The 14,960-nt window shown below is 30.7% G+C and overlaps 2 protein-coding genes across 10 annotated transcripts; both read right to left on the minus strand.

Moving 5' to 3' along the window:
- Window positions 1–256: 256 nt before the first annotated feature.
- Window positions 257–4,106, minus strand: LOC114418152 (PHD finger protein ALFIN-LIKE 4-like). Of its 4 annotated transcripts, none has more exons than XM_028383351.1 (5): window positions 3,810–4,106; window positions 2,667–2,699; window positions 1,584–1,812; window positions 1,293–1,425; window positions 257–840 (listed from the first exon to the last, which is right to left on the minus strand). In XM_028383351.1, the coding sequence occupies exons 1-5, from the start codon at window positions 3,901–3,903 to the stop codon at window positions 574–576; spliced, it is 756 nt and encodes a 251-aa protein (XP_028239152.1). In that variant the 5' UTR covers window positions 3,904–4,106; the 3' UTR covers window positions 257–573. The 4 variants fall into 4 exon arrangements, with proteins under 4 accessions (XP_028239152.1, XP_028239150.1, XP_028239151.1 ...); XM_028383349.1 differs by having other exon boundaries at window positions 257–843; XM_028383350.1 differs by having other exon boundaries at window positions 1,290–1,425.
- A 2,753-nt stretch (window positions 4,107–6,859) lies between these two features.
- Window positions 6,860–11,497, minus strand: LOC114418151 (nuclear transcription factor Y subunit A-3-like). Of its 6 annotated transcripts, none has more exons than XM_028383343.1 (6): window positions 11,203–11,497; window positions 9,703–10,081; window positions 9,237–9,385; window positions 9,079–9,153; window positions 7,857–8,024; window positions 6,860–7,638 (listed from the first exon to the last, which is right to left on the minus strand). In XM_028383343.1, exons 2-6 carry the CDS (start codon window positions 9,956–9,958, stop codon window positions 7,240–7,242), a joined length of 1,047 nt encoding a protein of 348 aa, XP_028239144.1. In that variant the 5' UTR covers window positions 9,959–10,081; window positions 11,203–11,497; the 3' UTR covers window positions 6,860–7,239. The 6 variants fall into 6 exon arrangements, with proteins under 6 accessions (XP_028239144.1, XP_028239148.1, XP_028239147.1 ...); XM_028383347.1 differs by having other exon boundaries at window positions 9,237–9,373; window positions 11,203–11,477; XM_028383346.1 differs by having other exon boundaries at window positions 9,237–9,373; window positions 11,149–11,477.
- Between the last annotated feature and the right edge of the window lie 3,463 nt (window positions 11,498–14,960).

A 14,960-nucleotide genomic window follows, 5' to 3' on the forward strand; every position in this document is an offset into this window, starting at 1 on the left:
GCAGGAATCGTAAAAGGACATGGACTCGTGATTTCAACATCACCAAACTTTGTAAGATATGAAACCCAAACTCGCTAAAACTTGCTAAACGCGCTATAATAAGCACGACATCAGCGTAAACCCCAACCCAATAATGGTGTGTACATATTCTCTAGCACGAGAATGTACGTCTCCAGCTTTTAGATGCATGCCAAATGGCTGACCAGGAAAAGACTTCACCTTCAGTTTTGGGGGAGGGGTAGCAAACTAGCAACAATGACATAACTAGACATCCATTTCAAATAAATTTGTGTTTAATTAACCTAGTTTTAGAGTGACATTAAGGAAAAGACTTCACTTTCCCAAGTCAACAATGCATAAACTAAAAATTGATCAAATCCAAGAAGGCATCAACTGAATTGCAGCTGACACTAAAGAAACCAACACAGCAGAATCCTACAGACTAGAAAAGAAACCTACACAAGTCAAACAGAAACTATCCATTAACTGCAACATCTAGGAAGAAAAGCAAAATAACACGATCAGCAAAGAGTCCAACAATGACTGTCAATGATGGAACTTGGCTCATGTCAATCAGGGGCGAGCTCTCTTGTTACTGCATGATGGGCACTTGTATTGCTTGATATGCTCTGCCCTAGCAGGGGTGATCTTCACGCATTTACCATGGAACCACTTCTCACAGATGTCACAACAAATCCAGAATTCATCAGTGCCATAATGTTCACCACATGCCCCACACAAGGTCTCTCCATGTTCATCGTCATCTTGATCGTCCAGTTCTTCATCCTCTTCTTTTGATTGCAATGGCTTTGGCTGTCTAGCCTGAGATTCCGAAGCTCGCTGCTGCACAAGACAACAATTAAGATGAGAAAGCATACTAGCTGAGTAAAAAAGAACCACAATATGATGACACATTGACACCATGCATAATATGAGCCAGATTGCCATAGATTTACAGAACTACAGTTACAATGCCATTCCATTTAAACCATGACTTCAACAGACTTTGAAAACATCAATGTTGTACCACTACCACATCCAGAAATTCAGGCAATGAAATTCCCAAAATATAGATTAGAATTCAAAACAACTATTACAAAACCATAATAGCATGCTCAGAGTTCAGATACTTTAACGCCCTTTTCATCTCCCCATTTCTTACAGGAATGAGGGTGGTAGTTATGAGTCCAAAATCCAAATAGATCATTTATACATGTAAGGAACACAAAACGTTGGAAATCAATAAATATATTTATATGTCATGCACAGGAGTGAGAAGATATTATTACTGCCTTAGAGCTGGACTTAGACTTGCTGCCACTGTGGTTTGAAACTGAAGACTTCTCCTTAACTTGCTTCTTTGCTGCACCAGTAACAACTTCAAATATTGTTGGCAGTTCATTGATCATGTTGAAAAGCCGTTTCCTGCATTACATATTCAAATCATGAGTGAATGAGACACGTGAAGAAAAGAACTAAACCAATGAGATGGATAAATCAGACAAGCAGGATTCAACTGCTTTGTGATTTTCCACCAACTTAAGTTAACTTCAAATAAGAAGTATGTTCAGTGTACGAAATACCTGTCAGCTTTATCAAACCCAAATCTGGCTCCAAAATAGAATGCAATAGCAAGTAACCATGCATCACTATGAACAGCAACTAAAGATAGCCAGTCTTTTTCTTGCATGCCATCCCTAGCAAAGTTAATGCCCAGCACGGGCTCAGGAAGCTCTGGTGGTACTTCTTCAGCAGGTAAATTTACTTCCCACTGCTCACTGGGAAAGCCATACAAGCACAAATTCTCTTTCTCTGAAAGAATGAAGGGAATTGATTTATAAAACACAAGCACCAAATATAATATCTAAAATAAACACGAAGCCTTTCAATCCCTAAAATAATTCTTAATCCTTTCTCTGTAGTATTTTTCTTCACAGTTAAAAGAGCTGAAAAATAATATATATGTTTCCAAGGAAATACCACCAAGAGACTGAGAAGCACCAGGCATTCAATTTAATTTAAACCTAACTCTGCATACAATAATGTTTATAGGAGAATGACATTGACAGTGATATGAGCATGACAAGTTGACAATGTAAATGCATTCCCCTTAAGTTCAGTCAAAAACCAGATTTGATTACCACATTTCAATAATGAAATAACCACTCACAGACTTTATAGGAAAAACATTGCATCATGTCAATCCCTATGGTCATTCTGTCATTGCATTTTTGTATACTATATCCAAACTTTAGAACATGCTTGAAAACTATTTTGCAATTACATTAAATCATGGAAGGCAACAAGTACTGAAATGATATGGCCACATTGATTATCACATGGAATACAACCCCCTTCCACCTCAGAACAGGTAACTTGGAAGAGAGTTTTAAAATGATACCCTCACATAAATTGACTGCATTATATATATTAAATGTAAGAACAAGTAAAATACTCAAGGAACCAAGTAAAAACCCCAAAAACAATAATAGTTAGACCAACATTCAGAGCACAAAATCCTTCAAACATCATAGTAAATCAACAGAACGATTATTTATTTGTTAATTTTCACATTCATCCTTACAATAAGTTAAAAGCCAATTGACTATTCAAAAACACAAATGTTGAGGCACACAAAGACTACATGAAAAGAAAGTATAACTAACCAGGATCACATTGGTTGTAAAAATCTTCAACATCTGCAACAGCATTGCCAAGAACAAAAAGCCCATCAGTATCAAAAAGCTTTCAAAACCTTCATACATATAAATTGTAAAAGATAAACAAATACAGAAGGCAGAATGTCACATTCAAGCGTTGAAAACGAATATAGATATTAAGGGCCTGTTTGATTTTCTTCTCAACTTTTTTGTTTTAAAAACTGGTTTTTAAAACAATTTCACAGTACTCAACAATCTATTTCTCATCCAATATGCAAAAAGATTTGAAAGTTGTTTCCAAAACCAAAAGCAGTTAGAAGTTTTCTCATCCTCTTCTATTTTCTTCACGTGCTCAGGGGAAAACTTTAGAAAACAGAAATGTGCTCAAGGGACAGAAACTTTCAAATGTGCTCAGGAGACGAACAATTTTATAAAACACAAAAACTGTTTTTGAAAACAGTAAACAAACAAAGCCAAATAATCAGGAAAATAAAAGAAACCGACAAAAATATCACAAAACCCTCACATAATGTGCTAAGCAAACCCGAGTTAAGCACATTGAAAGGAAGAAACACGTGCAAATTGCTTGCAAAGCACAAATCAAACAACACTCATAAATCACACACACAACCACTATGGTAGTTTCAAAGCCTCTTCCTCAAACCACATTACAATGCCAGTAAGAAAGCCATTAATTATCCCACAAATCAAATCAAATGAAAAATTAACCACTGAAAACAATTCATACAAAGTTTGAAAATCAAACCCATTCACACGGAAGCTAGCTTCAACGCAATCTTCAAAAAAAATATTCAAAAAAAAAATCAAAATTTGCACATGGCACACAAAACCGAAAATTTTCACCCCAAATTGAAGTTCAAAAAACTGTAAAAAGATCTAAACATTTTAAAACTGAAACTTCTCGCCAACACTGGTCATGCGTCAACGACAATAACAGCGATGCGTACACGAAGCTAAAACCCACATGAAAATTTTCACGGACCCATTAAGTAAAACCGAAAACTAAAACCAAAAATCACGAAATTTGCATGGAAAGCACATTACTTGACTAGAAAAACGGGTTTAAAACACAGAAATTGAAAATTATTTCACAAAAAGAAGAAGAAGAAAAAAAGAGAAACGATTTACCAGTGGTTAGGGCTTTGATGAGACCAGCTCTTCGGCCCTTGAAATCCCTAAAAACCTCTTCGACGGTGCGAGGATTATACGTGCGTGAGTCCATCGCTGCTCCTTTTCCCTCTGAAACCTAAATCAGAAGAAGGGAAAAGAACGCAAAACGAAGTCGTTTAGGTGGAAACGAGATTTGAGTGTTGCAGAGTGAGAGTGTAGAGAGTGGTGCGGTGTGGTGTGGTGTTGCCTCCTCTCTGCCTCTGCAACCAAATTTTTGCAAAGTGCAAAATGCACAACAACAACAACAGCGAAAATACTCTTCCTTTTTATTTCTTCTTTTTTTATTAGATAAATCGAATTACTTTTTCCTAAAAGATTAAAATTTAAAATTTAATCTTTAAAAATATAAAAAATTAATAAATTCATCAAGTTACTATTATTAAACATAAATGTTGTTCAACAAAAATGTTAATAACTTATCATTATTATTTTTATTTGCTTAAGTTAATCATGTATTTATTATTTTACAGTTTTAAATAATTTATATTTATATTTTCAAAGTTTTACTTAAGTTTTAATTTTGCTGAATAATGCATAGGATAGTTGGTAGTTATTTCTTAATCTTATTCTTATCACACTTTTTTCACCATTGCATAATTATACCCAAATTACTTTTATGTTATAATATCAATGTTGAAAAATCCATGTCAAATTTTTTATTGAAATCTTTTGTAGTGAAAAATCTAATCATTTATAAAATGTTTTTCAAACACTCAAAATAGAATTGTAATAATAAAATTTATTGTTTTACTCAAATAAACAGTAATCAGATTTTCTACCACAAAAGGAGAAAAGTTTTCGGTTGGACACAAGGAAAAAAATCATCATAAATATGTGAAACTTCATTTTTATTTTCTTTTGTTGTTATATACTATTAGATTAGATACGTGATAACAATGACACAATCCTTTTGTTTTTTTAGAAATCTAAAGATGGTTATTTCATTAAAAAAAGAAGACAATTCAATTGAAATACACGGATAATATATTTCAAATTATTATATATAGTAAGGTTATTTATATTTATGATAATTATTTTGAAAGTTATTCTAATAATTATTTTTAATTGATTGAGTGAATTTTTTTTATGAAGACAGTGCATGACAATTAAATTCTTAAAAATACAAAAATAGACATTATGTGAGTTTGATTCACAAGGCTTACCAGCATTAAGACAAATAACAAGACTCATTAAATTCTTATAAAAGTGCTTAAACAAGATTCTCACATAGACAACTAAAATTGAATCTCATCCTTGCATAATATGAATCCATTTTTTTATAAAAAGACCAACCTTTATTAGTACACACTAAACATTATATTGATACACAATGTAACATAAAGCATTAGATGTTATAGCTTTCAATAAGACGGTTAGGATAGAAAGGGTTGTGCACAAGGAAAAAAATCACCATAATATATGTGAAACTTCATCATCAATTTCTTTTGGCACTATATTAGACATGTGATAACAATCTCACAATCCTATCTTCTTACAAAATTTATAAGGTGGTTATTTAATTAATAAGAAATTTAATTGAAATATTATGTCATTTAATTACGTATTACATTACATTTTCTTTTAAAGAAACATATTACATTACATATATAATAAGTTTATGGATTAGCTATTTAAAAAAAATCATTTCTACAATCATTTCTAATTGTTTGGCTGTGTAAATTGTTTACACTAATAATACATAACAATTCAACTTTTAACAAAATTATCAATAATATTTAAGTTCAATTTTTTTACTTAAAAAATTATTGATTAAATTTTATTTATCTTCTTATTGAACTTTAAATTAATTAAGATTCATTTATATGATGAAGAGAAGGGTTAAAAACAAAAACTTTCAAAATTAAAGACAATTAGATTGCTATATTAGCATTCAATGTACGGTAGACAGTTAGACGTAACAACTTTTAATTAGACGAGGGCTGTAAAAAAAAATTAATTAGACAATTAAGATAAAAATAAAAATAAAAAGTGCACGGGAAAAAAATCACCTTAAATTTCATTATGTGTATATTAGACATGTGATAACAATGTCGGAATCCAATATTTTCTCAAAATGTAGAATGTGGTTATTCTAAAAAAAAAAATTAATTGAAATGTATTGTTATTCTATCATAGTTTCCATATATCATGTTTATTGATTTTTATAATAGTATCTTAAAAATAATTTTAATATTTATTTTTAATTAATTAATCGTGTGAAATTTTTTACGCTGTAGATAGAACATAATAAGTAAATTCTTAAAAAAACAAAAAAAAATTGATTATTTGGGTGTCGTTTAGAACAAAACATTGTATCATTATTCAATGTAATATACACAGTTGGAAGTGACAATTTTTAATTAGACGATTAAGATTAAAAGAAAAAAAAGGCTTAATTACAACGATTGGGCTAAAATAATTACATTTTTTACTTAATTTTTCTAGTTTAACAAATTTTACCCTCAATTTTTTCACTTTTTGACAAATTTTATCTTGTCCCTACTTTTTATTTTTTGATGAATTTTACTCTTAATTTTTATTCTTATATCAGCATGTCATATCAACACAACAAGAGAAGACAAAATTTACAAATTTTACTCTTTCAATTATTTTCAATTCCAATCCCCTAGACAGCATTAATTATATGACATACAAAATTTAGAACTATACTATACAATCCTCGCTCCTAAAGTGAGTTTTCGTATCAGTCAACGAGTTAGCATCTTAATGTAACCCACTCTTGAACCTCTCAATTTCTCTAATAAGATATTAAAATATTTTTTAAAAAAAAATCAACTGATCAAATTGTTGGTAAGAAGGGTTGGCATGGAAGTGAAGCAAGGCAAAATTGAGAAGTGATATTTAGCAAAGCAAAAGATGCTTTGATATTGGCACCTTCACACAAGTGGCAACTTCTATCATAACACCTATCCACCACCAAAATGTTGTGGAGGCTTTATCAACCATATAAGCCCAAGCAAAAAACGACAAAGACCTAACACAAATGATTTTAGCAAAGACACCAACAGCAGCCAAGGCACTTCTCTCAAAATTAATAAAGCATCAGTGTACAAAGATAAAACATACACCACAACCAAAACCTTAGTTCTCAAAAAGACATTTTCCAATGTAACATCAACATAAAAGAAATATTGCTTGTGACTAGTCAGTTAAATGTGCTACTTTGCCCAAATATTTCAGTCATCAATATAAGAAAATTGAAATCTAGCAAAGGTCTATATCTTTGTTCCAAAACAACTAACATAAACATATTAGTAAAAACATAATAATGTAAATGAGCCAAGGATGACTTCCCTATGGAACACAGGCAATTATGATCTCCAACAGAGCGCTGAAGAATAACTTGCTAGTGTGCCATAAAAGTTTGTCACATAAGGACTGATAGACGGTGTTGATTTCCACCACCACCACCACCACCAATGTCTGCGGAATAACCCTGCATGTTCCTTCCAATATGAGAAGGGTAACCACATAACCTAAAGTCTGACTCATGTTGCTGGAAGACATCATCACTATTAGATGTACTAATGACATCAGAACACGTGGTTGTAGAAGCACCATTTCTGTAGTTCAAGTTTTCTACTGCTTGAACCTTTGATTCTGACATATTTCCACTCAGATTCAATTGAGTACAGCCAGAAACATCTAGGCCACGGTTTGCTGAAGTGAGTTTCAACTCTTGGAGCTTTTTGGCATTCAAAAAGCGTCCACCGGAACCTCTAGCTCTCTTCAGTGCATGTAGATGGCGGGACTCATGAAGATATGGCTGCAGAAAATGATGATAGTGTTGTTAAGAGAAATTGACCTTAGAGGGGAGAGGAAACAAAAGAAGAGCGCTAGCAATACATTCATTTTAACACTATTATTGGTTAAAAATTAAAATTTATGTTGTACTTTTGAATAAATTTCAATCAATAATAGTGTGTCTAAAACTGTATTAAATAGAGTATTGCTAGCATTTCTTGGAAACAAAAAAGCACTTACTTTCCGTTCTTTGATGAGTTTGTTCTGTGCTTCCAGTTTTGCACGATACTGCCTGCGTCTCAGAATAGCATGGTACTGCTTTGCGTTCACATACATGGGCTCCTCACTAAGATCAAGTGGCAGAGGAATTCGAGCAGGAGTCATTCCTAGTAGCTGAGCATGATGAATCTGGCCAGATTTTGATAGCATATGTTTCAGAATACAGTAATACACAGAATTTGTCTTGGTGTTACAAAAGTGCAACTCACTTGAAGTTTCAAAGCATTATGTAAATTCTTTAGGCCATTAATTAAATTAGAGAACCAACATGTCATACGAGAATCTAAATACTTGAAGGTTGAATAGTAGCCTATCTAAAGAAAGCCCAATTTCTTTTCTCAACTTCTAGGGATAAAGGTTAGCAAGAATAACCATGCTGTCTTGTAAAGATTGCATCTGTGGTTATTGAGTTTATAATAAAGAATATCTTGAGATAAGAAACAAGTACCCCACCATAAGAAAAGAATTTTAATAAATAATAAAAGCAATGGAAGAATAATAAAAGCAATGGTTAGCTAAGAAACATTTCTAAATAAAAAGATTCTTCATAAAATATACTTTACAAACTAAGAGAATCTGTAAGGTTGGCAAGCTATAAGTAGCACAACAAATAGTAAAAATTAATAAAGCATGGATGATTGACAGAAAATATTCCCAAGGATGTATAAATTGAAGATCTTGAGAGAGTATGAACTATAGACTATTCAACTATTCAATTAAATTAAGAAAAAAACGGCATCAACAGGATTCAACCACAATAGCATTTACTTCTAGCAACATCTATCCAAAAGTCTCTCAGAAAGCTTTGCACAGAATTTATTCCAATCAAATTAAAACAACACATAACAAGAACAGCATGCTTTCCCATAAAGACCTTTACCCTATTTCTAAGTCACCGACATAACAAAGCCTAAGCTATTCTCAACAAAATCAGAAGAAAAAAATAGCATTATACCAAACTTAGTCAGAACACACAAAATGGAGCAATTACAAAGTGAAAATCTCATTATACCAGATCTGAACAAAGTACTTCCCAGATAAAGCATAATCTGATGCCATGAGTCAGTCATACAGTTGTTTTAGCAATTTGTTTTTATGATAAAACTAACTCACTATGCTGGAGACAAGCTGACAAAAATACAAAAATAGTGGAAAAAGAAATGAATAAACTTTATTATCTTACATTAGATTGTGGCACAAATGGAGCAGCTAGTAGGCCACTAAAGCACGGCTCAGCAAAGTGGAATGCAGTATGAGCCTGAGAAGTAAAATAATAAGAAAAAGATTTACAAATAATCTCAGTCCACTAAGACACAATCACATATCTAGTTATCTACTCACAAGTGATTGGTTGTAACACAGTTGTGAAGGAGGGAAGGTACAATCCTGAATCCCCACAGTTGACCCGATGACACCTTCCACACTCTTTCCCCCAGTTGTGTTGTGTGTTGAACTAGCAGAAGAATTGCTACACTGCACTGAAATTTGACCTAAAGATAATATTCATCAACCCAAGGACTAAAATCAATTCCAACAATTGAAGAGAAAAAATAATGTCATTACAGGTATGGCAATCATATTATCATTATTATCCTATATGCACAGCCTAATGTAAGATATCACTTAACAATGTCATGATAATCACAAATTTGTTGTACTTCATTTTTTTTTTCTTTACCATAAACATTCCAGAGTACTCCAGTAGCAGCTTCACAATAGAAAAGATATAAAGATATAGAAACACACAAAAATTAAGCACCAAGCACAGTCAGATATACAGACAGAGACAATATTTTATTACAAATACCTGATTGTGCTGAACCAACTTCTGGATAAGACTGACCGGTTGATTGAGTTGAAGATGAATCTCGATCTTGATATTGAAAACTCAATGGTTTGGTCTTATGGCATTGTTGCGGCAGAACACTCATTTTCAAGCTCAAACTTTTGGACATGGATGATTGTTGCACATCAGATTCAGAGGAAGTCCCCCATGATGAGCATCCAAGAGCATAAGATGTTAAATGGGTAGGACCAGAGCCATTCTCACATAAGTTCTTCATTGTTTTCTACTATCGATCAAGGCTTGCTTAGAGTCGCACTTACCTTCAACAACAGGATTGGTCTACAGCCTTTTCTCAATCAACGGCAACTATTTCCCAAAGGGGCATCTACCTATCAGATTGCTGTTGCAATTATTAATAGCAACCATAATATGCAAAGCAACCGCATGAATTTGGGGTTTTTGAAATTATATAAACATATCAAACTATTAATGAACATGTTAACTTATACATGCACAAACAAATAAGACAAGCCAGCTTGTGGCATGTGTATAGTCAGAAAATAAACTCACGGTTCAGTATTGGAAAAGAGATATATGAAAGAGAAAAACATTATGTTCCTGTAAACTGACTAGAAAGCATAGAAATCAGACAATCTGAAGTGCCATGCAGAAGCTCCTATAAGATACTTGTAAGAACTTGATATAGAGATTCGAAAAAATTACTGGTTAATCTTTTCAAATCTTAGATCAACTTATCATGTGTTATACACGACACCTAGATTGGCCTATAGAAAGCCATGTGTTTCTTTTTATGCAAACAAATGAACAATATGCAGTACGTCATCAAAAGCAGGAAGCATGAGTTTGAAATGAAATGGGAGCACCAAATGTTGGTTTCATTCAACAATAAACGCATGCCAATAATAAGAAAGTTAATAAATTTCTTTGAAAAGTACGAGTATAGGAATCATTTACAAGTTCACAGCCTTTACAAAGCAATCCAACAAAAAACAACTTGAATCAACAAAACAGAATAGACAGATAGAATGCATGTGAACCGTTAAAAAATTGAAAATAAAAAATAAAAAATATGGGGTATTAAAAGATAAGAGAAAAAGAAAAGAGAGGAGTTGAATGAAAAGGAATTCTTCCCTTTTTAAGACTTTTGACATCATAAAAAGCATGTCAAATTTGAAAGCTCCAATTCATAAATGGTTAATTCCCAGAATATTCACATAAACAAGAAACAAAGTTATAGGCAAATACAACAGTAAGGTATCAACCATCAGCAAATACAAGTCTGCCTGCCTTACCTACAACAAGAAGCCCTCTTGTTATAGATTCACTACCATACCACAAAACTCCAAAGTAATTTTTTTTTCTCAAAAACAAAAAATTCTTCACCAGAAAAAAAAAAGATGGGCACATAAAAAGAAAAAAAAGAATAATAAAAAGAGAGAAATAGACCTTGAAAAATCAGTAAAGTGAAGAGGAACAAGAAATGGGATTTTTGATACCAACCAAAAGCTGTGCTGTGCATGTACATGTATGTACTTAAAAGCTTAGAAGAAATTCTCAATCTGAAACAGAAAGTTGTACCCCACTCCACTATTGTCTCATACTCCTCCACTTCATCATCCACTTTCACTTGTATCTGGTCTCTTTTAAGTGCACCAAAGACTTTGAACAACAATGAAATATCTCTCTCTGCATTAACACACGTCAATCAAGTTCAACTTCAAGTATAGTCTCTCACCACACACCTTCCACATAGAAAACCACCTTTCTCAATTCTCCATTATTAAAATTTAATATTATTATTGTTCTTATCACTAACATTAATAAATAAAGAGAGAAAAAAAAAAGTACTACTATGAATGAAATAAGAGAATCCATTTTTTTTATGGTGACATTGACATATGACGATATGAATGTGATCACATCTTAATCTGATTAAAAAAGGTTTCAAAAAATAATAATAAAATTTGAAGAGGTGCAAAAGAGTTTTGTCATTTTGTGGTACGTTGAAATAAGAGTGCTGTAAATGCAATGCAAGTTTCAACCTCACATCAGACTGTGATGCCTCCTACTCATAGACTTCTGTGTTCCTCTTAAATGCTTTCCTTCCACGGTCCTTAACCCATCCACGCGCTCCTTAATTTTAAGAAATTTTTTAATTAAATCTTAATCTCTTAACTTAAAATCCTAAAGTTCCCCAAAATAAAAAAAGCAACTTTAAATCCAAATTTATACTAGAGTATGAGGTTGGTCTACTGTGAAGAAAGAAAAGAAATCATGGGTTGAAATTTATTTAATATTTATATTTCTAACAAATTAATAAAATTAACACTTGTGGATAAAAAATAAATCAATTACAGTATCTTTGATGTTATATAGTACTATTTTAATTAGAAAATATATTTTAAATTTAAGTCTTAATTTTATAAAATATTATTAACTTTAATATTTGTTACTGTAATATAGAATGACATAAAAAACTAAAGTAAAAAATAATTAAAATAAAGTATTTTTCGCATGAAGACTCGAGAGTTAAAATAAGTATTTTATAAAATTAAAGAATAAAATAATTTATATTTAAATTTCAAAAACTGGAATACTTTAATTTGATGCATTTATTACAATGTAAATATCTCTTATTATAACCTAGTTGGTAGAATATTCTTTTCAACATATTATTAATTAATTAAAATATATAAACTCCATTAAATAATTATTAGATTTTTTTAAGGGAGTAACAATTATTACTACATTTTTGCAGAAAAAAATTATGACATTTTGTTTAATAAAATTTGTTAAAGACGTAATAACAAAGACATCCATATATCTAATCTTCACGTACCCGTCTTTTTTTTATTATTAAAAGTTAAAATTTGACGCAGTGATTCTCGAAAATTCTTCAGGAGACCGTGAAAATTGGTAAGGGTCGTGTTAACGGTTTTTTAATCGATGAAAAAAATTAAGTTAATAAACAATTTCATATATAAACTAGTATTTTAAATTTTTTATATAACTAGAATTTATAACAAATAAATATATAACTATATTATAATTAAAATTTGTAAAAATATATTTATAATATATAAATTTTATTTTAAATTCATGATAAATAAATTGTATGAACTTTTAATTGTTAATATACATATAAAGTAATTCTAATGAATTTAATGTATCTATACTATATTACCTTTTGTTTTTTTTTAATTATGTATTAATTGATGTACATGTGTAAAGAAATGTAGATAAATATAATATATTAATAAATGTTAAACTTCTACTATTTACCATATATATTTAATCATTACATATATGTAGTAGTAACATTAGGTTCTTCTTAAAAATATTTATTCCTGCCTAAACTGAGGGCATTGCAACATTTTATACTAAAAAAATTTATTTTTATTTTTTAATCATGTTTAATTGTTGTATATGTGTTGAGAATAGTAGATAAATATTATTGTGTTTATATATATTAGTCATTTGCAGTATGTACTCCAACCAAGGAAATCAGTAATTTCTTTTAATGAAATTATAAAGCCTTTTCCTGTTATATTTTTGGCAATTTCCTTCATCACTTTATCGATTTCTTTTTATGCAATAAAGTATTCATCTCTTCATAGTGTCGTTAATTTCTTTCTCTTTCTCTATATAATAAAGTGTTTAACTCATTTCAATTTCATATATTTCTCTCTCTAAAATAAATTGTCTCATTTCTTCTCTTTCCACCACAGGCCAATGTTTTCTCCATTCACTATTCAATATGTAACCAGTTTCCTTTAAACTTTTCAATTATTCACTATTTAGTTTTATAATAAAAATGTGAAAAATAATCAATAGGGTATAATTGAAAAAAATGTAACCTTAAACTTAAAAATTAAAAAATAAATACGAATGTTCTTTAAAAATAATCCCTCCCTTCCATAATGAGTAATGTTGAGTTAGAAAAAAGTTAGTCACAAAATAAATGTTATTTTAATTTTTTAATATAATATTAATGAATAATGCTTTATTCAGATGAATTGGTGGTTTATTCAAATGCAAATCATACATGGCTCAGGTAGGAAAGCAGGGCCACTTTTTTTTTTTTAATTAAATTCATTCTTGTCGGATCATGAATGTTCTGTTTAATATTGTATTTGAAAACTTGAATAATACCAGGTATTGCAAACCAAAAACTGACTTTGATTATGGTTTCCTTCTTCACGATCCGTGCGATATATATTATATGCTAGTATGTGCTATATGGTACCAAACACAACTAAAAAGCCATACAATGAATACTAATTTAGATTATCAGCAAGGATAGAACCTTGTCATCTCCTGCGAAATAAAAAAAGAATGACGTCTCATAAGAGTTGGCTGCTAATCATCACGTCCTATATTGATTTTTAATACGAGTTTTGATAGTCACCAAGGATTACGATCGGATTAGGATGACATTTACTTAAAAAATTAATAAAACTGTAACAATACTTTAGATTTATTTTTGGAAGGTGGTTGTCCTTCTCATTTCCATATCATATTACAATATTTTTTATGCGTAATACTAGTAATTAAACAACAGGAAGAAAAATATCTATCGGCTTGTTCGGTAAAGAGAATAGCAGGGAAGCTGAAAAGATATTAAATTGTTTTTCCAAAACAATCAATCAACAAAAATTGATTTTTCCTTTTTTATATTTCTCTTTTTCCTTTTCATTTTAGAAAATACTTCTTTATTTCTCTTAAATCAAACACCTCTAAAATCTATCACATTTATCACCTATTTCTCTTTTTCCTATTTCTATCAACATGATTTCTCTCTATTGTCCAAACATAAGGTTCATGAATAAAAATATAAGGACTAAACAAAAATATATTTAAAAGGCCAACCCTAAATTAAAATATATGAAAAAGAATCTCACTTTAAACCAATAACCTATTATGGTTTCCTTCCTCTTTCACTACTAGAAAGATATATAAATTACATTGTTCTTTTTTATAATTACACTCCTCTTGCAAAAAACAATATATACTTCATTTTAATCTATTTTAATATAAATAATTCATGTAATAGTAGTGCTGATTTGGCTCTTAAAGATGCCTAAGTTCTAAAGAGAAAAAAATGAAAATAAAATAAAATAAAATCTTGATTCCAAGTTCACACTCGATTAACAGCGTATTTGATCTTCAGTCCAATTTATTGTGCACAAATTTCAAAACCAAATCAATGATCTATTGCAAACTAAACACGAAGGGTGAGGATGTTTGGCAAATTGACC

The sequence above is a fragment of the Glycine soja genome, chromosome 7, assembly GCF_004193775.1.
Source record: "Glycine soja cultivar W05 chromosome 7, ASM419377v2, whole genome shotgun sequence".
Taxonomy (NCBI): Eukaryota; Viridiplantae; Streptophyta; class Magnoliopsida; order Fabales; family Fabaceae; genus Glycine; species Glycine soja.

Excerpts from the sequence above, each read along its gene's own strand:
- LOC114418151 (XM_028383343.1), bottom strand. The coding sequence starts at position 9,958 with ATGAAGAACTTATGTGAGAATGGCTCTGGTCCTACCCATTTAACATCT. Across the intron at positions 8,025-9,078 it reads CATTTGTGCCACAATCTAAT|ATTCATCATGCTCAGCTACT; the intron begins GTAAGATAATAA and ends AAATCTGGCCAG. Across the intron at positions 7,639-7,856 it reads AACTCATCAAAGAACGGAAA|CCATATCTTCATGAGTCCCG; the intron begins GTAAGTGCTTTT and ends CATTTTCTGCAG.
- LOC114418152 (XM_028383348.1), bottom strand. The coding sequence starts at position 3,903 with ATGGACTCACGCACGTATAATCCTCGCACCGTCGAAGAGGTTTTTAGG. Across the intron at positions 2,700-3,809 it reads CATCAAAGCCCTAACCACTG|ATGTTGAAGATTTTTACAAC; the intron begins GTAAATCGTTTC and ends ATGCTGTTGCAG. Across the intron at positions 844-1,289 it reads CTAAGTCCAGCTCTAAGGCA|CAGCGAGCTTCGGAATCTCA; the intron begins GTAATAATATCT and ends TGTCTTGTGCAG.